This window comes from Erythrolamprus reginae, chromosome 2 (assembly GCF_031021105.1).
Source record: "Erythrolamprus reginae isolate rEryReg1 chromosome 2, rEryReg1.hap1, whole genome shotgun sequence".
NCBI lineage: Eukaryota > Metazoa > Chordata > Lepidosauria > Squamata > Dipsadidae > Erythrolamprus > Erythrolamprus reginae.
In genome coordinates, this window is record NC_091951.1 from 151,584,681 (window position 1) to 151,610,483 (window position 25,803).

General features: G+C 42.1%; 1 protein-coding gene across 5 annotated transcripts in view; it reads left to right on the plus strand.

The window, feature by feature from the left end:
* Positions 1 to 24,438, plus strand: part of CASKIN2 (CASK interacting protein 2) — a 142,784-nt gene extending 118,346 nt beyond the window's left edge. For 3 of the 5 annotated variants that reach the window (XM_070739929.1, XM_070739931.1, XM_070739933.1), the window contains 9 exons: positions 528 to 646; positions 5,867 to 5,945; positions 7,129 to 7,211; positions 8,553 to 8,663; positions 8,882 to 8,983; positions 9,541 to 9,679; positions 16,076 to 18,220; positions 19,839 to 20,169; positions 22,039 to 24,438. In XM_070739929.1, the coding sequence (XP_070596030.1) occupies positions 528 to 646; positions 5,867 to 5,945; positions 7,129 to 7,211; positions 8,553 to 8,663; positions 8,882 to 8,983; positions 9,541 to 9,679; positions 16,076 to 18,220; positions 19,839 to 20,169; positions 22,039 to 22,135 (3,206 nt within the window). In that variant the 3' untranslated portion in view covers positions 22,136 to 24,438. Of the gene's footprint in view, positions 1 to 524; positions 647 to 5,866; positions 5,946 to 7,128; positions 7,212 to 8,552; positions 8,664 to 8,881; positions 8,984 to 9,540; positions 9,680 to 16,075; positions 18,221 to 19,838; positions 20,170 to 22,038 lie in introns of all 5 variants that reach the window. The other 2 variants (XM_070739930.1, XM_070739932.1) reach the window with 1 other exon arrangement.
* The last annotated feature ends 1,365 nt before the right edge of the window (positions 24,439 to 25,803 follow it).

Here is a 25,803-nt window from a genome sequence, read left to right on the forward strand (position 1 = left end):
CTATTCTATTCCATAGGACAGTTTTCCTTCTCAGGGCAGAATTATGCTGGCTATGCCGCCCACACCTAACACACACATCTAACAGTGTGACACACTTTTGTCTCCTTCCATCTGCACGTGCAACTTTGGCATTCCTAGGCATTCCTCCAAAACCAGCAATCATTGTTTGCTCTACTTACCTGCTTGTTCGTTATTGCCATCTTCCCTCAGATAACCCGGTATGATGGATTTAGAGTCAAAATCAGAATAAGTGGAGGCTGATGGAAGGAAAGTGTCACATAGCTAAATTCCTTCATTGCTTGCTGACTAATCTCTTCCTGAAAAACTGGGGCTTCTAAGTCTAATTAGAAAATGGGGTTTTAATTTTGGGTTCCGTGCCAGAGCCTGCAGGGCTGTGAAAATGGCTGCTATCGATTGCTTTCTTTTTACCTAACAATTTCTTTCTTATGGAAGAAAAGCTTCCATAATCTCCCTCCTCTTCCTCTTTACAAAATTCCATTTGAAATCTCTCCCCTCCTGTCCAGCAGGTGATAGAAACAGTGTGGGCAGCGAAGGCAGTATTGGCAGTATCCGAAGTGCTGGTAGCGGTCAAAGTACTGAGGGTACCAATGGACAATTCATGGGAATCCTCATTGAGAATGTGAAGGTAAGGAAATAGTAATTTTTTTGTGCAAAAACATGAGAATCTTTTATGCTGTGATCTTCAGCTCATATTTACCCAACACCAGCGCTTATCTGGCTGAAGTTGATTTCAAAGTACAGTGTTCCCCCGATTTTCACGGTTTTTCCAAAATATTAATTAAAACATACTTCACGGTTTTTTCCCCTGTACCATGGTTTTTCCCGCCTGATGACATCATATGTCATTGCCAAACTTTCATCTGCCTTTAATAATTTTTTTAAAATAAACTTTAATAAATAAACATGGTGAGTAATAATCTAAATGATTGCTAAGGGAATGGGAAATTCTAATTTAGGGGTTTAAAATGTTAAGGGAAGGCTTGTGATACTGTTCATAGCCAAAAATAGTGTATTTACTTCCACATCTCTACTTCGTGGAAATTTGACTTTCGCGGGCAGTCTCGGAACGCATCCCCCGCGAAAATCGAGGGGACACTGTAATACATTCATCAGATTCACGAGCGGAAAGCACCCAACACAGCAGCAGCATAACAGAATTCAAAGACATGTGAAGCCTTGATAATTTTAAGAATGGAATTTATGGTAATCTTCACCAATTGCCATAGTTCCAGCAACCCTTTATGGCAGTGATGGTGAACCTATGGCACACGAAGCCATATCTGAGGGCATGTGAGGTGTTTTTAGTTGTTTTTATTATTGGATTGTATTAATAGGGGTTTTTAGTTGTTTTTATTATTGGATTGTACATGTTGTGTTTATTATTGTTATTAGCCGCCCCCGAGTCTGCGGAAAGGGGCAGCATACAAATCCAATAAATTATTATTATTATTATTAATTATTGTCAGTTCCAGCACACATGCGCACTCTGCCCAGCTGATTTTTAGCCTTCTTTTTGGCTGTTTTCATTCTTCTTATGGCAAAAACGGCCCAACAGGCCAACCGGGAGTTCACTTGTGTGCTCACCCTCAGCCTCCTTTTCGCTGTTGGAAGCCTTCAGTTTCAAGTTTCAAGTTTTATTGGATTTATATAGCTTACGAAAGGCAGGGAGGGTGGGGGCAATTCTAATCTCTGGGGGGAGTTGGTTCCAGAGGGCCGGAGCCGCCACAGAGAAGGCTCTTCCCCTGGGTCCCGCCAAGTGGCATTGTTTAGTTGACGGGACCCGGAGAAGACCTAACTGGCCGCTGGGATTCGTGGGATTCGTGGGATTCAGGAACTTCTTTACCTTTGGACAGTTGTAACCAGGCCTCTCACATCTTGGCCCATTTATTATTATTATTATTATTATTATTATTATTATTATTATTATTATTATTAATTAGATTTGTATGCCGCCCCTCTCCGTAGACTCGGGGCGGCTCACAGCAACGATAAAAACAATATATAATGACAAATCTAATAGTTAAACTCTAAAATAACAATAATACATTTTAAAAAGTCTAAAAACAAGGAAACCCAATATATAAAAAACATACATATAGTCATTCTGCAGCCGGCAAGGCTTTCCTGAAAGCCTCTGCAGCCGATAACAGTTATCAGCTACACAGGCCTTCAGGAAAACCTACAGAAGAAATAGGCTGAGGTGTATGAGGCCTGGTTGCAACTATCTGAAGGCAAGCAGTAGGACAGTTCCACTTCCATTTCTGAATGTCCAATTTCACCAATGGGCCTACTGGAAGTTTGGAGGCTTCAGTGAGGCCTGTGCACATATGTGGGGAAGGGCAACGTGGGTAATGGTTGTGTGCACACACAGGGCATTGCATTATGGGTATGGGCATGTGCATGTGCACTACCACACGAGCATACACCCTTTTAGCACCCGAGCCGAAAAAGGTTCGCCATCACTGCTTTATAGAATGATTATATTCCATCATATGCACAAAAATGGAAAGGATCCAAGATTCCATGCTTTAAAAAATCTTCAATTGTGCCAAAACGAATAGAATGACAATAAAACTCAAAGACAGAGAAGAATCTGAATATTATAATGTTTTGTAATTGGATAGAAAATGAATATAGTTAGAAACTGAAGCAAAGTGAGCACAAAAGTAAACCCCAGCGCCGCTTTCCAGCTGAGTCCCCTTCCCAGGAACCCCAATCTTCGGCTCCTCGCTAGCGCTGCGGAAGTAAAAACACCATCTGCGCATGCGCAGATGGTGTTTTTACTTCCGCAGCGCTACTTCGTGAAAAACCGATCATTGCGGGGGGGTCCTGGAACGGAACCCTCGCAATGATCGGGGGATCACTGTAACACAAATGACAAAATTAGAACGAGGAGGTAACATCATTTTTAAAGTGTATACCAATAATTAAAAGATAATGATTATAAACAGTTTTTTAAATATTATAAAAGAGAAGGGACACCAAAATAATATAACTATTTACTAATATACTATCAGTCTGTTTAATATAAGATATTTTGGAATTGAAATCACTCAAGGGAAAATTTAGAGGGAGAAAGAGGAAGTAATAGATTAAATGGTGTTGGCAGAGCCAGTTGTGCTATTTTTTCTTTTTCCCCCTTCTGGGCTCTGGGTATGTTTTTCCTATCACAGTAAACAAAGTTGAATGTGTATAATTTTAGAAGAGCTGTGCGTGTGTGTGAGTACATACACTTTATATAGTAGATAATGTATATTTTTGTGTGCCTGTGTGTAATATGTATGTACACATATGGCATATATGCATAGAATTAAACAGTATATTTTGGATGTTCAGTAATAGTAAGGGTAATTGTATCTCTCTGAGGCGAGGAGAGGTCAGGCACCCTAACCCAAACTCTTGACATGAGTGACGTCAAGTTGGCCACCTTTAAGCCAGTTATATGACCTTTAAGCCAGCCCCTGGTCACATGATTATCAAGCCACCAGCCACATGGCTGGTAAGCCACACCCACAAAATAAGCCACACCCACAGTGGTAGTAAAAAAAATGCAGCCATTCACTGTAAGGGCTGAGTGGAGGAATACCTGGGTCTATGACAGGAATGTTTGGACTGGTTGCTGGCTTGGCTTTATTTATGGGACCCAGCAGCACAGGATCCACTTCTTGAATGCTTCTTCCTGGTCCTGGTCCTAATATTAGCAGGCGTCTGGGACTATACCATGACATTGTGATGTACTTCCACTCAGGTGATACTGCCTTCAAGCCATTCTCATTTTTAAGAAGCTTATATCTCACTTGGAAGCCCCAGGTGAGAAATAAGCTCCTTAAAATTCACTTGGATGCTCAAGTTCATGATTTGCTAATGGGTGAATAGCAAGACGGTTATCAGAAAGAAAAACCCCACTAAAAAGAAATCAATTGTGAGAGATAATGTGCTTTTTATGGCCAGGCTAGAGGAGATGTAGGAATATTTCCTCATTTAAGAAAAGATTGAGCTGCAGGTTTTTTAAAGACCTTTGTCAGACATAAGAGCTCTGAATTTGATTTAAGCACTGTTGAGTGGCAGAGGTGATTGTAGCTCTTTCCCTAGAGGCTATATTTCTGTTCAGGTTCCAGGTCCTCCACAACTAGATTACTCCCCACTATGGAAAACATAATAATACGTTCTTACTACGTTTGTTCTCATCTTCAGCCTGGCAAATCTGAGAGTTATAATCTGAAGATTATTAGAAGCCGGCTGGTTGGGGAAGGACGTTCTTCTTTATTATTTAAAGATGTAACTGGATGTTATATGGCAGCCATTTGAAAGGACAGAGGCACTATATCTGACAGAACTCCCAAGAAATAACCATACAATCCTTTTACATAAAGCAGTGCTGTGTTTTATTCTGTACATAATGTGGAAAACAAAAAGTTAGATAGATTATAAACAAAACTGGAATTAGAGATAAAAATAAGGATATAAATGATTAAGATTGTAAGCAACACCTCATTTATTTATCATTAGATATTTATTATTATTATTACTATTATCAATGTTACACTGATAATTGCACTGATGCTATAGACCGTAGAATTGTAAAATATAAACTGTCGAAGGCACAGTTTGGGGGGGGGGGATTTATGTTGTATTGTCCTTTAACAGACGTATCACAGCTGTATCCACAAATCAAGATATTGAAAATACAATGTTCTGTTTTTTCTGTTTTTAATATGTATATATTTAATAAAACTTTTCTAAAAATAAAAAATAAAGATGTAACTGGATGTTATATGGCAGCCATTTGAAAGGACAGAGGCACTGTATCTGACAGAACTCCCAAGAAATAACCATACAATCCTTTTACATAAAGCAGTGCTGATGTAACAAACTGGGTATGAGGGGACAGCAGTCTTTGTCTTTGGGGATGGATTGGTGATGCTTTGCATTCCCATTCCCTTTCTTTTCCCTCCTGGGCTTTGAAAATGTTATAGAGCAGGGGTGTCAAAACTCAATTTTATTGAGACCCGAATCAGGATTGTGTTTGACCTGGGCCTGGCCAGCTCAATGTCACTCATGTCGGGGACGCCTGTGGTGGCCCGAGCACTCTGCCGACAAAACTGGGCTCCCGAACTCCATTTTCTGCTGCAATGGCTCCCTGCAACACTCTGCCAGCGAAAGCGGAGCTCAGGAGGGCTGCCCATGGCCCTCCCAAGCTCCATTTGTTAAATATTCATGAAGAAGGTTCCAGAGTTCAGAATCTGCATGGAGCCTCCTAAGCCGTCCTGATTGGTTGCTTCATTTGGCGGGAGACTTGTTACCATGTCAGATAGAGTTTGTTACTTTGGGAACCCTATAAATACAAAGCCGCGGCACTTTCTTTTAGAGCGATTTAACTGTAACCCGTTTGCGTTAACCCTGTCAGCTCTAGCCGAATAAACAACTGCTCATTCTACCAGTTAACTCTCTGAGTATTTTTCACCATTGTCACTGGCAGAGGCACCACAGGCCGGTCCCTCACTGTTTCCAGGGCAACCCACAGACCCGATATAATAATAATAATAATAATAATAATAATAATAATAATAATAATAATAATAATAATAACCGATTAGGCCCGATCTAAGCACCTCGTGGACCAGATCTGGCCCTCAGGCCTTGAGTTTGACACTCCTGATATAGAGCTTCCATAGATGAGTGATGCTGATCTGCAGGGGAGGAATTAAAAGAACAACCAGTTCATTGCCCAGTTGCAAGTATGCTTTTGCTGATTCTATATGCAAAATATTTTGAGTACAAGGGGAAGAAATCCTATGTCTGGGAAACTTGATGACTGAGAGTCTCTTCACTCTTGTGTTTGCAGCCACTTTTGCCTGGTGGGGAGGATCTGCAGCAACATGTCCCAAGTTCAAATTCTCACAATGGTCAAACCAACTCCTTGGGTAAGTAGAGATGTTGTCATCTTGAGATAAGAGGAATAGATGTCACAGAGGTGGAAAGGGGAAACAGAGCCTCTTTCCTAATAGCAACAAATACAAGCTTTGCAGGAGGTGAAAGTTCAGCTGGATTGGCATTCTTGCATGGCAGGAAGACCTTGCTATTTAATTTCTAAACAGAATAGCAGAGTTATTGGAGGTTTTCTAGTCCAACCCCCTGTTCAAGCAGGAAACCCTATACCATTTCATACAAATAGTTGTCCCATCTCTTCTTAAAAACTTCCAGTGTTGGAGCACTTACAACTTCTGGAGGCAAGCTGTTCCACTGATTAATTGTTATGTCAGGAAATTTCTCCTTAGTTACTGGTTGCTTCTCTCCTTGATTAGTTTCCATCCATTGGTTCTTGTCCTGCCCTCAGGTGATTTGGAGAATATGTCTACTAGGTAGACTTAGAACAAGGCTCTTGCTATCTGCCCTGCAGTGTCAAATGCTGCATTCATACAACAGCTTTTCCCGTCTTGATAACCTCTAAATGAGTTTGGATTATAACTCCCAGATTTCCCATTGGCCATATTGGCTAAAAACAATGACAGGAGAAGCTCCACACTTCTGAAAGGTATGCTCCAGATGTCCATGAAAATCTATGCCTGAATGTCTTTGGTATGAGCGATGAAAAATTGAAATTCAAGAGCACATGAGATTTGACTTTAAAACAATACATTGTTTAAAATAAAATTGGTCTTACTGTTCAATTGTATTCCCCCTACTCCCCCAAGAAGCCACTGGTAGCTTTTGAGAAAACATGGCTTTTGAAATAAAAAAATTACAAGACAGAAATGTAAATAAAATGCACATTCCCGATTTGTGAATTCCATAGCTGTAAATGCAGAAAGCGCTACCATCACAATGAAAGGATTTCTAATTCTCTTCCACGCCCTGTTCAAACAAATATTATGTAGCAACGTAACATTGGCATGGCTGTGTCCTGCATTGATTCCTCCAAGGCAGGGGTCTTCAAACTTGACAACTTTAAGACTTGGGGACTTCAACTCCCAGAATTCTCCAGCCAGCAGAGCAGTAGGAAGAATTATGGGAGTTGAAGTCCACAAGTCTTAAAGTTGCCAAGTTTGAAGACCTCTGCTCCAAGGCGTGGTCGCCTGCTCTCATTTTTGCTTTGATTCTTTGCAGGGACACAAATGCATCAGAATTTCTCCAATGACAGGATCTTCTCCCACCAATATCTACGCCCAGAGCAGCTCCTGGAAGGGAAGGTATTGTAATTTCTTTGTTCAAAGAACAGACAACCCTTAGAAATGTTGATATCAGATATTCCTTAAAATCAACTGGTGCCACTTTTGCCTGGAATTTCGTAAGCTTCTTAAAACTCACCTTTGCCGTCAGGCATGGGGGAACTGAGATACTCTTTCCCCCTAGGCCTTTACAATTTATACATGGTATGTTTGTATGTATGTATGTATGTTTGGTTTTATAATAAGGGTTTTTTAATTGTTTTAATATTGCATTGTTACATGCTGTTTTTTATCACTGTTGTTAGCCGCCCCGAGTCTATGGAGAGGGGCGGCATACAAAATCCAAATAATAATAATAATAATAATAATAATAATAATAATAATAATAATAATAATGGACAGAAGAATTTCAAAGGATGCAGAAGAGTAATAGTGGAAGGTAGAAGAACAACAAAGGCAGTGCTGGGGCTGCGAGTGTGTTAAGACTACTGTGTGTTTCCTCTTTTTTGGAGTGGTGTTGACAAAGAGGCATACTATATTAGGTGGATCTACTTGGTCTGGAAACCTTTGCTGGCAAGGTCTATGGTATTGTTATCAGAATAGATCGAGTAGAATGCCAAGGGCAGCAGAAGTTTCCCTGGCTACTATAAAGAGCTGTGCAATGGCAGAGGTTGCTCTTGTCAAAAAAACTTTGCTAATAACATTTATATTGAGAGCAGTGGTACACAAAGGAATTGCATAATAATATTACTTCTTAGATTTGCTGTAGATCTTTCCAAGGAATCGTATTATTAATAACTGGAAACAAATCAGTACATTTGAAACTATTAAAATTGCACTTTCGATACTCTGGTCTTGATTTGGAAAGTGCACTTGAAGACCATTTACAAAGAATAAGAATTAGTTCATATCTTTTCACTTTATCAAGAACACATTTTATTACATTGATTAAATAATTGCATACCAAGTATGCCGATGAATGGCAAAGCTGGTGTTAAGTCCAAGCTAGCACGAGTGCTGACAATCTGCTATTTTCAAATAGATGCCCCGCTCGGAGTTTAATGAGTGGCCCTTCACTCAGAAAAAGTGGGGCTTAAATTTCAACTAAAATAGGAAACCTAATGTCCTCTTGTGTTTTCAACTAAAGCTCCCATCTTCCTTATTTGGAGACAGGTGAGCTGATGTCCTGCTGCTTGTCTGTTGTTGGCTTGTTTTTTTTTAATACATGTGCTCAAGACCATTATGAATATTTTAGTAAAATGACCAAGGGACAATAGGGATTTAAGGGGTCTTTTTCAAAAGAGATCTTTCTTTTTCTTTTTTTCTTTTCTTCCTTTCTTCCTTCCTTTCTTTCTTTCACAGGATGCTGCAGCCATTTATAATTGGCTAAGTGAATTCCAGCTGGAGTGTTATACAGCCAACTTCCTGAATGCAGGTTATGATGTGCCAACAATTAGCCGCATGACTCCAGAGGTAAAAAAAAATTTAAAAATAGAGGACCAGGCAAAAGTGGGAAAGTGGCTTTTAGTTTCTCTACACAATTATCATTTGGGGTATATCAAGAACATTTTCCCAAAAGAGACACTGCTGTACACTTGTACACATGTTGCATAGACGCTTAGCTCTCCATTGTAGATTATATCAAATGCATGTGGTTTGTGGTATATATGTACCTGGGCTCTTTGTTCCAGGATCTCACAGCAATTGGGGTAACCAAACCAGGCCACAGGAAGAAAATTTCGACAGAGATTGGACAGCTCAGCATTGCTGAATGGCTCCCAAATTATATTCCTGTGAGTATGGCAACCACCAAGATCTACAAGAAGCCTGTGATCAACTATATCCTACCTGAAAGCCTACACTCCCAGACCCCCCCCCCCAAAAAAATGCTATATAGTGTCTGTGACGCATATTGTAATCTAGTCATTATTTAATGTCACCATATCATTGACCATCTTCTGCATAAAATCTATAACATTATTCTATTCCCATTCTTTCCCCCAGAGTGCTGCATCCTTTTCATGGAGATATCATAGAGTATTTGCAAATGCAAACCCAGGGCTATCATTTGCTCACTCTGATAAATTCATGATAAAGATTGTGGCATTTTGAAGACTTTTTTTGGAGGGGGGGGGAGTGTTGTCCTGTTTAGTTCGTATCCATGGAAGATACTCTTCATGAGGCCTTCCAGTGAATATAAAAGGTGCCAAGTAATGCAGGCATTGTAATCCAAAATCTGATCTTATATATGTATCTTCTAGAATCCATTCAAATTCCTAACTCTCCCAAGGTTTGGAGAGAAACAGAGAGATTTCTAATGAAACTCAGTGTGATTGTATTATTTTTCTAGGACGACTTGATGGAATGGTTGAGTGCTATTGGTTTGCCACAGTACCACAAAAAGTTGGTGAGCAATGGTTATGACTCCATCAACATTGTGACCGATCTGACTTGGGAGGATTTGCAAGAGATTGGCGTCAACAAACTTGGTGAGAAGAAATCAAAAGCCAGAGGGAAAACCACCACCAGGGCTTTGGGAATTTCTGGTCGTATGTAACTAGCAAGACTATTCCTGTAAGGGTGGGGAAATTGGACCCATAACATAATATTCACTGCACCTCAGCTTGATTGTATTTCAGTGATTCATATCTCAGAACTTTTTAATTGATCTGGAATGGAATATCTAGCCAGTCTGTATTGTTGGCTATCCATTAGAAGAGTTTTATGGTGATTGTGGTACTTACAGGCAAGGATAAAAATCTTAGAAAATTTATTAGCAATTAGAAATAGCAATAGCATTTAGAGTTATATACTGCTCCATAGTGCTTTACAGGATTATCTGAGCAGTTTACACATGTCAGCATATTGCCGCTAACAATCCGGATCCTCATTTTACTGACCTTAGAATGATGGAAGGCTGAGTCAAGCTTGAACTGGTTAGAATTAAACTCCTGGCTGTGGTCAGAGTTAGCCTGCAATACTGTACTCTAATCACGCCACCATCAGGGCTCCCAGCTTTTTGGTAGCTAACTTGGCATGAAGGGACTTACAAGCTAAAGTATCTTGATAGATGCTTTTGGCCTAAAGTAAATCCAAGAAGGATAGTCATAAATAGTTAATAACCAACAAATAATAATGCAGCACCTCATAAAAGCACTTGAAAGCCTATTTGATTTAAACTTATTCCCGAGATTCCATGTAATCTTAAGGAAAGTATTTCCTGATTCAAATGGATTGAGAGTTTTCCTACATTTTGCTGGCTAACTCCAATTCACTTTGTGATATGTAGTCATGAGAGAACATTGGGCCTAGATGCAGTCTTCATTTTGGCTTCTCATGGACCGTGGCTGTCTCTTCTTTTAACAGAGCAGAAACTTGTTAGTATCTTAAGGAAAATACTTGGAGCAATAAGTGACATTGTTGGCTGTGGAACACTTTGCACCTAAATATAAAGTACATCCTTCCTTTTGCCTTCAGGTATTACTAGGGAAGAGAGGCTTTAATCTGCCCCCTTCTAGCAATGAGGGATTGTGGTTCACTGCCACTGTCCCAGCAACTCTGATTAAGAATCAGGAAACTTTCATTCCTGTCACTGGGTCACATAGGGCAACTCATGCGCAGCTGTGACAGCTCTAATGGATGGAATGATGCAATTGGAAATCAACCATCGGACGCATCAAAGCAAATTCCGCATCTTGATCAGCACCTCAGACAGCAATCATTTTGTTACCGTATATACTCGAGTATAAGCCGACCCGAGTATAAGCCGAGGCACCAATTTTTGCCACAAAAACTGGGAAAACGTATTGACCCGAGTATAAGCCGAGGTTAGAAAATGCAGTGGCTACTGGTAACTTATAAAAATGGAAAACAATAAAATTACATTAATTGAGACATGTTTTAGAATATTTATTTTAAAGAAAACCAGTAAACTAGCTCTGTAAATTTAAAAGAGGGTAAACAAATTAACAATATTAACAATAAATTAAAAAGTAAAAAAAGTAGCTTGATCAGCAACAAAGCTAAAACCTAAGAGTTAAAATCCTTCAAAACTGGATTCCTTCTCATCATTAATTGGATTTACATTATTGTTCTGTTTTTATATATGCTGTGAGCCACCCTGAGTCCTTGGAGGGGGATGGCGTACAAATCCAATTAAATAAATAAACAAACAAACAAACAAATAAATAAGTGTATCCAAAGAAGAGCTTCAGCATTAGCTGCTGTGAGGTTATCAGCATAGAAAACCAGACAGACAGACAGACAGACAGACAGACAGACAGATAGAGATAGACAGACAGACAGACAGACAGATAGAAAAATAGATAGATAGATAGATAGATAGATAGATAGATAGATAGATAGATAGATAGAAATAGATACAGATAGATAGATAGAAAGATAGAAAAATAGATAGATAGAAAAATAGATAGATAGAAAGATAGACAGACAGATAGATAGATAGATAGATAGATAGATAGATAGATAGATAGATAGATAGATAGAAAGAAAAATAGATAGATAGAAAAATAGATAGATAGAAAGATAGACAGATAGACAGATAGAAAGATAGATAGATAGATAGAAAGAAAAATAGACAGATAGAAAAATAGATAGATAGAAAGATAGACAGATAGAAAAATAGATAGATAGAAATAGATACAGATAGATAGACAGACAGACCGACCGACCGACAGACAGACAGACAGACTAGTGAGACAAGCAAAACTTGCTAAACACAGACAGCTCTTGTGGTTTTGTATCCTAAATATGCAGGTCCTATTTAGAATCAAACTCATTTTTAAAATATGTAAAATGCTTCACATTATTAGATCCTATCCAAGCAAGGACAGCAACTACCACAAAATACCATTTTTAAACAGTTTAAATCCTTTCAAAGGAGGGGGAGGAGAATCTGACAGCAGGGGGCCTTTTTAACCCAACTAAGGGCAATGCAGAGAGAGCAAGGAATAGTTACTGTAAACCTGTTGACAAATACACACAGGGAGTTTTTTAAAAAGCCTCTGGGTTTCAGCAAGAGGTAGCTGGCTTTTTTCACGGTGGGGGGGAGAGGGGGCATACACACACACACACAGACACACAGACACACACACACAAACACACACAAACACACACACACACACACACACACACACGACCTCACCGGTTTCCCATTGCTTTTCCCCCTCTCGGTTGGAGCAAATGGCTGCCTCCTTTGCTTGAGCCAGGGAGAAGGCAAGAGCTCCACCCCTCCCACAGCTCCTACGGAGTGCGAGAGGGGACAAAAGCTGGTGCCTCCTCGCTCTGGCTCAAGCAATGGCGCCCTCTTGTGGTGACTTTGTCCATGACCCGAGTATAAGCCGAGGTTGTGTTTTTCAGCCCATTTTCTGGGCTGAAAAACTCGGCTTATACTCGAGTATATACGGTAGTTAGCTAATTTCTTTAGCACTCTTCCTCCTGGAAGTAATTTGCAACAAAATAAGCTTAGATATCATAACATCCCAATCCAGGAGTGAAAAGCTCCCGGCTCGCTTGTATCTATCGGTCGTCGAAGAGACAGTCGCAAAGAGAGGACGAGGTTCCACCCACTCACCCGGATGCCGCCATTTGGGTTCTTTTACCCTCTGCGCATGCACAGAACATTTTGCACATGTTCAGAGGGTAAAAGAACCCAAATGGCAGCGTTTGGGCAGAACATCATGCTCTCTGTGATGACAGATAGGCAGAAGCGAACCGGGAGTATTTCACCCTATCCCAATCCTTAAAATCAATTCATATAGCTGCCCTGAGTCCTTCGGGACTGGGCAGCATAGAAATTGAATAATTAATTAATTGGCATTTCACTGCAGCATCAATTGTGAAGGACACACACATGGCCAGCACAAAAATGCTTTGGTGTTTATTCCCTCAGTTTATTCTCTCAGTGCTCATAGGAAAGCTTCCTGCCCTTTCTTCCTTCTGTCAAAACAGCCATGTTTCATCTTTTCTAACTTGGTCTAGCCCAGGGGCAGGCAAAGTTGGCTCCTTCTATGACATGTGGACTTCAACTCCCAGAATTCCTGAGCTAGGATGATTGGCTCAGGAATTCTGGGAGTTGAAGTCCACAAGTCATAGAAGGAGCCAACTTTGCCTACCCTTGGTCTAGGCACCTGCCTTCTCCCGTTTCATAGAAGCCAAGCTCGAGGCATGCCTCAGAACTGTTATAGTTAGTTCAGTGCTTCTTAAAACTTTCTTTTCTCAGAATTTTTAATTAAAAATGATGGAGGACCCCAAAAGAGCTTTTGTTTGTATGGATTGTATGCATTGGTATTTGCCATATTAAAAAATAAAATTGATGCCTTCACTATCACTAATGATTACTTGATGGGATTGTAATATATTAATTTTCAACATAGGCTGGCAAATAATTTTGATTTCATGAACCTTTGGGAGGGTCTTGTGGGAGGGACAGGGGTCTTAGGGCTGTGCCTTAAGGAAAACTGATCTATACCCTCCTTTTTTACAAGAACAGGATACAATGCCTCCATGGAACACGATACCATAGCATTTAACCATTCCGGTAAAGGTTTCTTCCCCGCCTTCTGTCATGGCCTGATTTGATGAGTTAGGCAGCTCAGCCACCCCATCAACCTTTGGCTCCTTACCAAAGCCATATTTTACAGTGAGGAAGAAAAAGAATAGGGGAGAAAGCTTGCCCCTATTCTTTGGAGGCAAGAATTAGTGTAATTTTTGGCACTGCACCAAATTCCCAGAGTAATTGAATCCTGTTTTCAATGAAGACAGCCTGGCTTGTCCGTGAGCATAAGCATAACCTAAATATGCCAACTGGCTTCATCCCCAAACAGCCCAATGTATACGTAATTGGGTGTACATGACAAATAGCTGTTGATGAGACCCCTTTTAAAAACAAATGACCCACCTTTGACCCACCTAAAACAGTTGCTCCAGTTTCACCCTTCCCACTGCCTCACTCAACTTCCCCCACCGGCTTATACAGAATGTCAAGAACTGTGGCCCCATTTTCTAGTCATGAATTTAAAAAAACAACAACAATGCCATATGTCTACTCACATAACATGCTTAACTGGGTTATAAGAGTAGGAGAAATGGCTTAGTTTACTCTGCCAATTAATGCTAGAGATTTAATTCCATTAAAGAAACTCTTTCTAGTCTGAATAATTGTTGCCTGAATAATTGTGGAAATCCCTACAAAATAGGGACTCTCTAGAGCAGTGTTTCCCAACCTTGGCCACTTGAAGATATCTGGACTTCAACTCCCAGAATTCCCCAGCCAGCATTCGCTGGCTGGGGAATTCTGGGAGTTGAAGTCCAGATATCTTCACGTGGCCAAGGTTGGGAAACACTGCTCTAGACATTCTGTTTCTATGGCTGTTCTGGTTTTCACTGTGCCCGTCCTTGCACTGAAGCAAAGAACGAAATGAAACAAAAGATGGCCCCACCCATTATTTTTCCCACTCTGGCAAAGGAATATTATTACTGTTGTCGTTTTCAACTCTTGTTGTTGTTTTTAAAGTGGCGGGAGGGAGACAAATGCAGGAGAACCAAAGAGATGAAAGGCAAAGTAGAGTTATTATAGTGTTTGAGGTGGCATCTAAATGGATAAATAAAAACCAGCCCATTCATTCCAAGTTGTATACCGATGGTATTCAGCAATGAATGAATGAGCGGTGGAGGTGACTGCTGGATCATTTGTGTTGTGTAAATGCTCTTAATACCCTCGAGGCACTTAAGAAAAGACCCTTTAAACAGATGATGCAGAAAAGGGGTCTTATTTTACTGGCTGCTCGGCTTAACATGGCTTCTTCCAGGCTGCTCTGCTTAGAGAAGTCCTTCTGGACTCCAGGGAAAAAAAGAGTCTTGAACTTAGTGAATGCTGCAGAGGGCCCACCAAGCTATCAGGCAATGAGAGGGTGTTACATATTGAGCAGTAAAGTCTCTTAGGGTTCAATGCATTAACTGAACAGGCAGGTATTAATTTTGGTTGTTCATAAAAGACTAAACAGCCCTGAACCAGGAAATCCCAAGACTGAAGGCTACAGGAAAATGAATATTGCAGAAGAAAGCAATGGGAAACCATCTGCACATAGCTGGAAAGCTATACTGACATATTAATTATATCACCAGGAGTTGAATTCAACTTGAAGATTTTACCTTTAATTCAATATTGATTGATTCTGTGCCATGATTAAATTCAATAACCAGAAGCATAAGAGATCCTATATAAAGAGGATAGACTCCCCAGGTTCAAATCCCCGTAAGGATATGGCTAGCTGATGAGAGCTAAATAGCTTGAAATAGATCTGTACTAGTCTCCCTTCCTTTTCATTATCAGCAAAGTTATGTTGCACACACACACACACACACAGATATGCAACATATTTTTGCTGATAATGAAAAGGAAGGAAGACTAGTACAGATCTATTTCAAGCTATTTTGCTCTCATCAGCTAGCCATACCCTTACCGGAATTTGAACCTGGGCAGTCTATCCTCTCTATATAGGATGTTCATTTTGAACTATAGGCAAACAGTTAGGGAGTAGAGGAATTTTTTTGTACTTACTTAATAGGAGCAGCATATTGAACTGCCAATTGTGAATGTCTGCTGGTACTTTAAATTTGCAATGTTAATGACATGCTGACCTTATATTTATCATGGTCCCTGAATAGGGCAATCTAGAAACCTTTATCTTGTTGAAGTTCTGTGTCCCAAGTTTACTGTTTATTTGCATCCTCATAAGCTAACAAATTTGCAAATACAGGGATAAATCTTAATATTTTAGCCTATATTGAGAATTCTTTCCAAGTCAAAAAGTCTGTTGGCTCCCCTACAATTGCTGAGTTCGTTTTTCTTGTGTGACATGCAGGCCACCAAAAGAAGATCATGTTGGCTGTCAAGAGGTTGACCGACCTTTGTAAGAGTCAGAGCCAGGCTGAAGTCAACACGCTTAGGCGCAAGATCCCCGGGACCTTGGAAATCGTCACCATTGAGACTGTGGAGAATGGGGAGTGCCATTCTCCCCTCACCCCCAAAATGACCACTTTTCAGGACAGTGAGCTGAGCCATGAACTCCAGACAGCCATGTCCAGCAGCTGCCAAGAGACATTGACCATCAAGAGTACCCAAGGCATATCACGGAGCCAAGAGAGCATCGGCGCACGATCTAGAGGATCGGGACATTCCCAGGAGAACATGCTGTCCCAAAGCACGTCCTCTAGCCATTCTCAGGAGAGTCTGGGTAGCGGCGAAGGGAGCAGCGGGAGCAGTGGAGGGCATTCTTTCACCCAGCCCCATCCTGCGGAGAACTCCGCCAATACTCAGGGCCGACCCAGCCCAGACCACTATGGGAAATTCATTCCATTGCTCAACGGACCAGATGGAGTCAATGGCTATTCTAGCAGTTGTGTGGGGAGCCCCTTAAGGGAGAGAAACCTTCCCGAGGGGATGGATCACTACCATAGACCAAGTGCTTCACCAGAGCCATCAAGCCCCCTACCAGTCCCCTCCCCCTGCCCACTGCCCCATGCTGCCAGCAAGGGAACCGCTCCGTATGTCTTCATGTATCCCCACTTATCACTGAAGGCCCAGCCAGCTCCTCCACCTTCCATGCCTGAGCAGGCCAAGGCATCTACGCACTTGTCAGTCCAGAGGACCACCCTCCAATCAACTGCCCAGAAAGCTTTCTCCTATCTTCATTCCCACTGTGGCCCTACGGAGCCGCCTCAGGTACCCCCAAAGCCTAAGCTCGAGCAGCCAAACGGCGAGGGCTTTAAGCACAAGAAACGCTCACAAAGCTTGAATCGCTATGCGTTGTCGGATGGGGAACCTGATGAGGAAGAGCCAGTCAGTAGCTCAGTGGGCTCTTACGCTACCCTAACCAGGCGACCCGGGCGCAGTCAGGTTGCACGGACACAACCGCCTTCGGAAGCTAAAGTCTTACGCAGTCAGTCTTTTGCGATCCGTGCCCGGAAGAAAGGCCCTCCACCTCCTCCTCCTAAACGCCTCAGTTCGGTCTCCAGCCCTTTAGCAGTTGACGCAGAGCTTGAAGAAGGCCAACAGATGCAGAATGGATCCTCGCTGGCCAAGGACGAAGGGGATCATACTAACGACAGAGCTTGCTTGGGGAAAAACACAGCTGCTAAGCTCGATAGGCCAATCTACAATGGGAGCCCAGCCCAGCCTCTTCAGTCTTCCCAGATACCCAGCTGTGGTCAGGAAGGTACCAAGAAAGGTGGCCTACACAATTCAGTTCAAGGAGGCCTCAGTAACACCAATACCCTGAATGGTAGAAGCCAAGTCTTGGAAGGCAACGCTCCCAGGAGACGAACATTCAGCGAATCAGCAGTTACCATGACAGAGGCTTTGCAGAATAACCGTGAAGATATCCGATCAGACACTGAGGAAGATGGTCTGGTTGAGAAGGATGGCTGTGCCAAATCCCCTTGTTCTTCTCAAAACAGCTCCAGTGAGTGCATCCCCTTTGCAGAAGAAGGCAACCTAACCATCAAACAGAGACCGAAGCCTCTGGGGCATCTCAAAACAGATGCCTCGGCTCCAGGCTCAGACTCTACGCTTGCTCAGTCCAGTGGGACAGAGTCTCAAGGGGACTCAGCAAAAGAAGATGCCGCGGTGTTGGAATTCAATCTGACAGAATCCGACACGGTCAAGAGGCGGCCCCGGTGCAAAGAGAGGGAACCTCTCCAAAATGTACTGAAGGCATTTGGCATGGCCACTCCGAGCCCAGGCATGACCACTGCCCCACAGTACGCCCAGGCCCAGGCAGTAAGCATCAGCGGGCCTTCGCTGCACTTGATGGAACCTCTCCCTAGCACAGGCCCATTGGAGGATGACCACATGGCATTCCAAATAGTGGAGATAGAGAAAAGCATCCTCTCCCTGGAGAAAGGGATTAGCAAGCTTCCCGTCTCTTTGAAACCGGCCAGTCCAGGGCCACCACATGGCGAGAGGCATGGAGGATCGGCCCAGCTAAGAATACCAGCCATGGTAACAGGTAGGTTGCGGGTTTGGATGCTGGATTGGGAAAGTTTATCCAGCCAATATGATTGGATTGGATGAATGTGTGTGAGTGTACATGGGGTCTTTTAAAATGTTTTAATAAATTTTCATATTTTATAGTTATTAGATTTCTTATATATTGTTATATTTAATGTTGTACGCCGCCCTGAGTCACCTTGAGAAGGGCGGCATAGAAATCTAATTTGATTTTTTTGATATTTGATTTTTTTTTTATGCTGCCCTTCTCCTTAGACTCAGGGCGCCTTACAACATGTTAGCAATAGCGCTTTTTAACAGAGCCAGCCTATTGCCCCCACAATCCGTGTCCTCATTTTATCCACTTCGGAAGGATGGAAGGCTGAGTCAACCTTGAGCCGGTGATGAGATTTGAACCGCTGACCTGCAGATCTAGCAGTCAGCTTTAGTGGCTTGCAGTACAGCACTCTACCCACTGCCATTTGGCAATGACTTCCAGAGCTACAGCCAAGAATACTACTAAAATGTTTAATATTAGAAGAAGAGCAGAATAGAGCTGGAAGGGAACTTGGAGGTCTTCGAGTCCAGCCCCCTACTCAAGCAGGATACCCTATATAATTTCAGACAAGTGTCTGTCCAGTCTCTTCTTAAAAATCTCCAGTAATGAAGCACCCACGATTTTTGGAGGCAAGCTGCTCCACTGGTTAATTGTCCTCACTGTTAGGAAGTTTCTCTTCAATTGCTTCTCTCTTTGATTAGTTTCCAGCCATTGTTTCTTGTCCTGTCCTCTTGGTGCTTTGGAGAATAATTTGACTCCCTTTTTGTGGCTGCCCTCAAATATTGGAATACTGTTATGATGTCTTCCCTAATTCTTCTTTTCTCTAAACTAGCCAAACCCAAATCCTGCAACCGTTGCTTATATGTTTTGATCTCCAGCCCTTTGGTCATCTTAGTTGCTCTTCTCTGATGGGGAAATTATTATTGGTAAACACTATTAACTTTTACTTAATCTTATGTAATAAATTTAAATGTACATCACATTAAATCTAGTTTAGATAGTTTTTGTCCTGGTCTGGCCCGCTTCTTTAATAGAAGCTACACCTGGTCTGGAGAGGGTGACCCTTCAATTTGAAAAGGGAATTTGGCTTAGTGAGCTATGGGGACCCAGCTAATCTTTGTTCTTCGTGTGAGAATACAGTTAGCTGTCATTGCTGCACCAGGGGAAGAGCTTTCTCTGTGGCGGCCCCGGCCCTCTGGAACCAACTCCCCCCAAAGATTAGAATTGCCCCCACCCTCCTTGCCTTTCGTAAGCTGCTTAAAACCCACCTCTGCCGTCAGGCATGGGGGAATTGAGACCCTCTTCCCCCTAGGCCTTTACAATTCTATGCATGGTATGTATGTATGTGTGTTTGGGTTTTTTATATTAATGGGCTTTTAATTATTTCTAACATCAGACTACTATTGTACACTGCTTTATTGTTGCTGTTAGCCGCCCCGAGTCTCCGGAGAGGGGCGGCATACAAATCCAATAAATAAATAAATATTGCCTAAACTCCATGGGACATTCTGCAGACTCTTCTGCATCAGATAGGACACTAAGCACTAGCTTTTTTTTGTTTGTTTCTTTTCTATTTCAGACACAACAGCCATGCCGACCTCCATTGCTTCTACCAAACTGGTGTTTTCAGGACCCAAAACCATCTATCAACAAGTCTTGCCAAACTCTCACCACACAGGTCCCTGCAGAGCAACCCCTGAGACGTTGTCAGAAGTATCCAGTCCCTACCCCATGAAACCCAGTCTCAGCAATAAGCCTGCTTTCAATTTTGGGGTGCCCCTTCCACCAAGGCCTTCAAGCACGTGTCCAGATGTAATACCGACTCAGCAGCGTCTGGAACAAACCAGTTCATCTTTGGCGTCCACCCTTGAGGCTGCGGAAAAGGAGATCATTCCAGAGAAAGCAGACAGGTGAGTAGGAGGCTTTGAACGAGGCATCTTTGAATGGCATTGGGGTAGGATGCAGGATACCGATGCTCCATTTGTTACAAAGAGCACTTAGCAGCAGACACCAAGCTCCGATTCACTAGGACCAAATGTGTTCAGATTTTTTTTCTCCCCGTGTTCTGCTGTAGATTTGTGTGAAATTACACGCACAATGTTTTTTCCGTAATGGCTCTCCCATTTCTCCCAAGAATTCTCTTCCACCCTCTGCTACCATGTAGCAACACAAAAGGGCCAGGGAGCCTTTTCAATAGGAACAAGCTACCGTATTTTTCAGAATATAAGATGTACCTTAGTTTTGGGGGAGGAAAAAATCTGCCTACCAGGTATTCATCTGGCTACCATCCTTAGTCTGGTCAGCTTCAGAACATTATTTTATCCCTTGGTTAGGCTGGAGAAAAACATTCTTCTGAGCGTTTAGCAATGAAAAAAAGCCTGCAAAGGCTTAGGGCTAGAAAAACCTTCTTCAGAGAGAGTAGCAATGAAAAAGCCTGCCAGTGGTAAGAGCTGGGAGGATCATTAGGCCTAGGGGAAAAAAGGTTTTGAAAACCTCCATTCAGAGTATCAGATGCACCCAAATTTTTAGCCTCTTTTAGGGCAGGGGGGAAGAGATGCATCTTATACTCCCAAAAATACGGTATGTGGATCACGTCTTCAAAACCACATGTTTTTGCACCCTATTGTAATTGTGATAGCCCCTTGCATATTCTTGCTCAGACTTCAAAACCTATGCAGTAGCTGGGCATATATGAGCACTTGAGAAAAAGAGAGAATCTTGGAATTTGTTGCCAGTGTCAGCTGATTATGTTCCTCTTTGCCAGCCTCTGTTATTGACAGGTAGCATTAATCTGTATTGACAGAATTTCCAAGTCATCTTTGAGCCAGTCTTATTTTTTCCGTAATGGCTCTCCCATTTCTCCCAAGCTACAGTGCTTCCACCAATTTCTCTTCCACCCACTGCTACCATGTAGCAACGTAAAAGGGCCACCAAGCCTTTTCAATAGGAACAAGCTACCGTATTTTTCAGAGTATAAGATGCACCTTAGTTTTGGGGAGATAGTCATCTTCAGAGTATAAATGTATTTTGGGTGCGTGCACACGTATTTGGCACACGGCAACAAAAAGGTTAGTCATCACTGGTCTAGGTGGTGTTAATCTGAAAATGCACAGAAATTCAGCAGCAGTATCTTAAAGACTGAAATGGCTATAAAATACAAATCCCAGCGACCGCACGAATCCCAGCGACCGGTTAGGTCCCACAGAGTTGGCCTTCTCCGGGTCCCGTCGACTAAACAATGTCATTTGGCGGGACCCAGGGGAAGAGCCTTCTCTGTGACGGCCCCGTTCCTCTGGAACCAACTCCCCCCAGAGATCAGAATTGCCCCCACCCTCCTTGCCTTTCGCAAACTTCTCAAAATCCCCCTCTGCTGTCAGGCATGGGGGAATTGAAATATCTTCCCCAGGCCTATATAATTTATGTATGGTGTGTTGTGTGCATGTTTTTTAAATTATGGGTTTTTAACTTCGTATTATTAGATTTGTATTGTACGTTGTTTCTATCACTGCTGTGAGCCGCCCCGAGTCTACGGAGAGGGGCGGCATACAAATTTAATAAATAAATAAATAAAATAAATAAATAAATTTAATAAATAAATAAATAAATAATGAGTATGAAAGCAGTCCATTTTGGGGAAGACATTCCCATAACAAAGATAAGCAGTTGTATCGAGCGTGTGAATGAAATGACCTTCAGTTCCCACCAAAGGACGAGATCCATCAGAGCTGTCAATTTTTCCTTCAACCGTGCATTCATTTGGTATTTCTCTTCTTCTGCAGCTGCTATGGGACAACACCCTCAGCCAAGCACATTCTTGAAGACATCAGCAACATGTTCAATGACCTAGCTGAACAACTGGATGCCATGTTGGACTGAGCACCAGCTTCTCGGCACGCATTATTATAGGTTCACGCTTCTAACCTGACGTAGATAGCAGATGGACAACCTCTGAGATGTGTCTCACAAGTACTTCTAGTTTCTCCTCCCTGCACTTTAGCATCTTGCTTGCTCATCGTGTTTTGCTGGATAGAGGCTCCCAGATCTTCATTTCCAGCTGGAAACCACCCCAAACAGCTACTTACCCTCTGGTGCTTCCTAGCGCTTTGACCCAAGATGAAGCAAGCACTCCAATGCAGATGGACTTGTTTTCTACCTATACACCAGAGCAACTGTGTTGCCTTATGAACTGATGGTGCACACCACACTGCAGTTACAAAGAGGCAGAAGTATCGCTACTCAGGCGAATTGCAGAGTAAGATGATCAGTGTCACTGCGAGCTTCTCCTCAAAAGGTCTCCTCCTGCCACATTTCTTCTCAAGACAATTTCATTCTTTGTTCCTGGGTTTTGTCATTTCAACAGTAGAAGCATTGTGTCAATTTTTTTCAGATCTAGTGGCCCACTGGTTAGTTGTTGGCAGCTTGCAGAACAAGGCGAATCTCTGAGGCCTTTTCAACATATCAGTACAGAAAACACTATATAACCAGTGGGCTTAAATCTCCTTCCTGTTTTTAAAAAAAGTACATGCCATAGCCTGTGGCCCACAAAAAATAAGTTGCACACAACATTTCAAAGCAAGGTTTTGGGAAGAACGGAAAGCTACATGACTTCTCCCAAATCCTTTGAACTTATGCTGGGACTGGAAGACTAATGAAGAGATTTGTCTTCCATTTCCCCCCGCCTGTCAGTAGACTGTCTGGGACAAATGTCAACTAGTTTAGCAAACCCCATAGTGCAGGGGTCCCCAACCCCCAAACTGTGGCCGGTAGCATGCCCAGCAAACAAGCAGCGGGATGTAGGCAGCATGCCCTCTCAGGTCTGTGGATAAACATTTCTCCATGGAACTGGTCCCTGGTGACCAAAACATTGGGGGCTGCTACCCTGGTGATAATGATTATAAAAATATGCGAACATGCCAACTAAGTTTCTGTTGTAGCCACATTAAGTGACTTTTTTTCACTTACGTGTTCTTCTCTGCAGGGAACAAAACTCTTTTGACAGCTAATCAGAGCTTTTGCCTTTTCAGGGGAAATGAAAAAATGGCAGAATTTGGGCTCCCAACGTTTGCAAAAAGTCCTTTCCCCCAGCTCAAAAAGAGTGCCTACAAGCTTTTTATTAAACCCACGGACAAGAATCTAGAAGACAACAACCAAGCTATGGCAATGCACAGAAAGGATGATCTTCTTTGAAGTGAGAGAAGGGAGAAAGTTGCACACAAATGCTGTTTTATAAGCTACAAATAAGACTATAGCCAAGATTTTTTTTTAAAAATATATATATTATGCCTGAAACTACGAGAGCGCCCTTCCCCTTTTTGAAGGTTTCTGCTGTCTTAAAGGGTTTGCCAGAAGGGCAAGGGTTCCCTTCATTGCTAGGAAGCCCTCTGCTGATGGAACCCAGAAAGCACAATTCTTTCTTTTCTCAGCGATGAATCGTGAAATGCAAGTGCTGATTTCTTAGAAATAAAAAGGGGGAAGGAAAGTAGTAAATAGGACTGACAAAGGAGCCTTTTAGCAGTTCTTTGCCGTAGGTCTAGCTTCTCTTCATGTTTGACTCTTTTTATCCAGTGTCAAATAGATTAGTCACTCTTTGGTTGACGACTAGGGTTGTAAGAATAATAGCTGCAACCAGTGGCACTTTTCAAAAAGGGACCCTATATTATTTTTTCTTCTAAATAGATGATACATTTCACAATTTACTGACCAGCAGAGCTCATTCCTCCCACTGTTGATAAAACTGTAAAAAAAAGTTAAAGATATGTATATATTTTTAAAATGTGGGTTATATATTTACTAATCAAAGATCTGTTGTATTTTCTGGGCAGAACCACATTACTGTCTCCGCCACTAGGAGGCAGTAAAATGTTATTCTTTCTCTTTATCACTGAGAGAATCCAAACTCTTTGGTTTTTATTTGCTCTTTCAAAGAATGCTTATTTTTTAAAGAACTAGTAGTTTATTTTAAATATATTGTATGCTGTGTAAATTATGTATGGATGCAGCTGAGTCTAACCAGCCTTGGAGTAGGAAATGATGGGGAAATTACTTCATGAGAACTTCTGACAGTTTTGAAAAGTTTAAATCTTGTTAAATGTTAATCATGGCTTATTGTTTTCCACTAACACACCTTACAATTTGATGGTATTAAATAGTGGAAATAATTTTCCCTTTTGATGGCCTTGCCTGGCTAGTTGGTCTCCTTTTTTGCTTTCAGATGGATTGACTGTAAATATATTATTATCTTTAGCAGATAGAGCTTAAGGGACTTTACAAGTTTTCTTTGGCGGCCATAAACCATGAGTGCTGACTTTACAATTCAGGAACAGTGTAAATATACAAATACTCAGGTCTCTGTGTAAAACATTTTAAAAAGAACTGCCAAAGAGAAGAAATAGGTCGCTCTTACTCAGCATGTTAACAGAATAACAGACTTTGGAAGTTATGTTGTAGGTCTAAGCAGGAGACCCTATTTCAGACAAATAGCTATCCAGTCTCCTCTTAAAAGCCTTCAGTGATTGAGCAGCTTCAACTTCTGAAGGCAAGCTGTTCCTTTGATTAATTGTTCTCACAGTTAGGAAATTTCTTCCTTCTAGATTGCTTCTCCCCTCGGTTGGTTTCCAGCCATTACTTCTTGTCTTTCTTTCTGGTGCTTTGGAGAACAGTTTGACTGCCTCTTCTTTGTGGCAGCTCCTCAAATATTAGAACACTGTTCTCATGTCACCCGTAGTCCTTCTTTTCGCTAGACAAACCCAACTCCTGCAACCATTATTCATATATTTTAGCCTTCGGCCCCCTTATCATCTTTGTCGCTATTTTTTACATCCTTTCCAGAATCTTTTATATAATATGGTGACCAAAACTGTATTCTAAGTCCTAGTCTTACTAAGGTGTTAACATTTTAAAGAAATTAGGCGTTGATTGCTTACCTGAACGCCTCTTCTCGTACGGTGAGCGGGTACAGCAGTCACATGGGTTGCTCATGTCCAATCCGGTGGAACTGAGCCTAGTGTTAAAAAAGCTTGCTGGATCCGCCCCTTCCCCAGAATTCGCGAATCCATAGACTAGGCTCAGCTGTGAAGCTCTGTAGTGTTCAACTCTCATTGTTAGAGGAAGAAAGGTTATAGGAAGGTAAAGAAGACACATACAAGGGCGGGAAGTGACTGCTGTACCCGCTCACCGTACGAGAAGAGGCGTTCAGGTAAGCAATCAACGCCTATTCTCCGTACTGAAGGAGCGGGTCCAGCAGTCACATGGGACATACCCAATAGATGGTCCCTAGGGTGGGATTAGATTGCTATCGTGAGAGATAACGGATTGGAGTACCCTTCTGCCGAAGGCAGCGTCCGCTGAAGCGTAAGAGTCAATCTTGTAGTGCCTGATGAAGGAATTTGGCGAGGCCCAAGTGGCTGCTTTGCAGACCTCCTCCAACGGGGCTTGAGTCGCCCAAGCGGCCGAGGTGGCTGCGCTCCTGGTGGAATGCGCTGTGATGTTCCTTGGAACTGAAAGGGAGGCCGACTCGTAGGCCTTAGATATAGTCCCTCTGATCC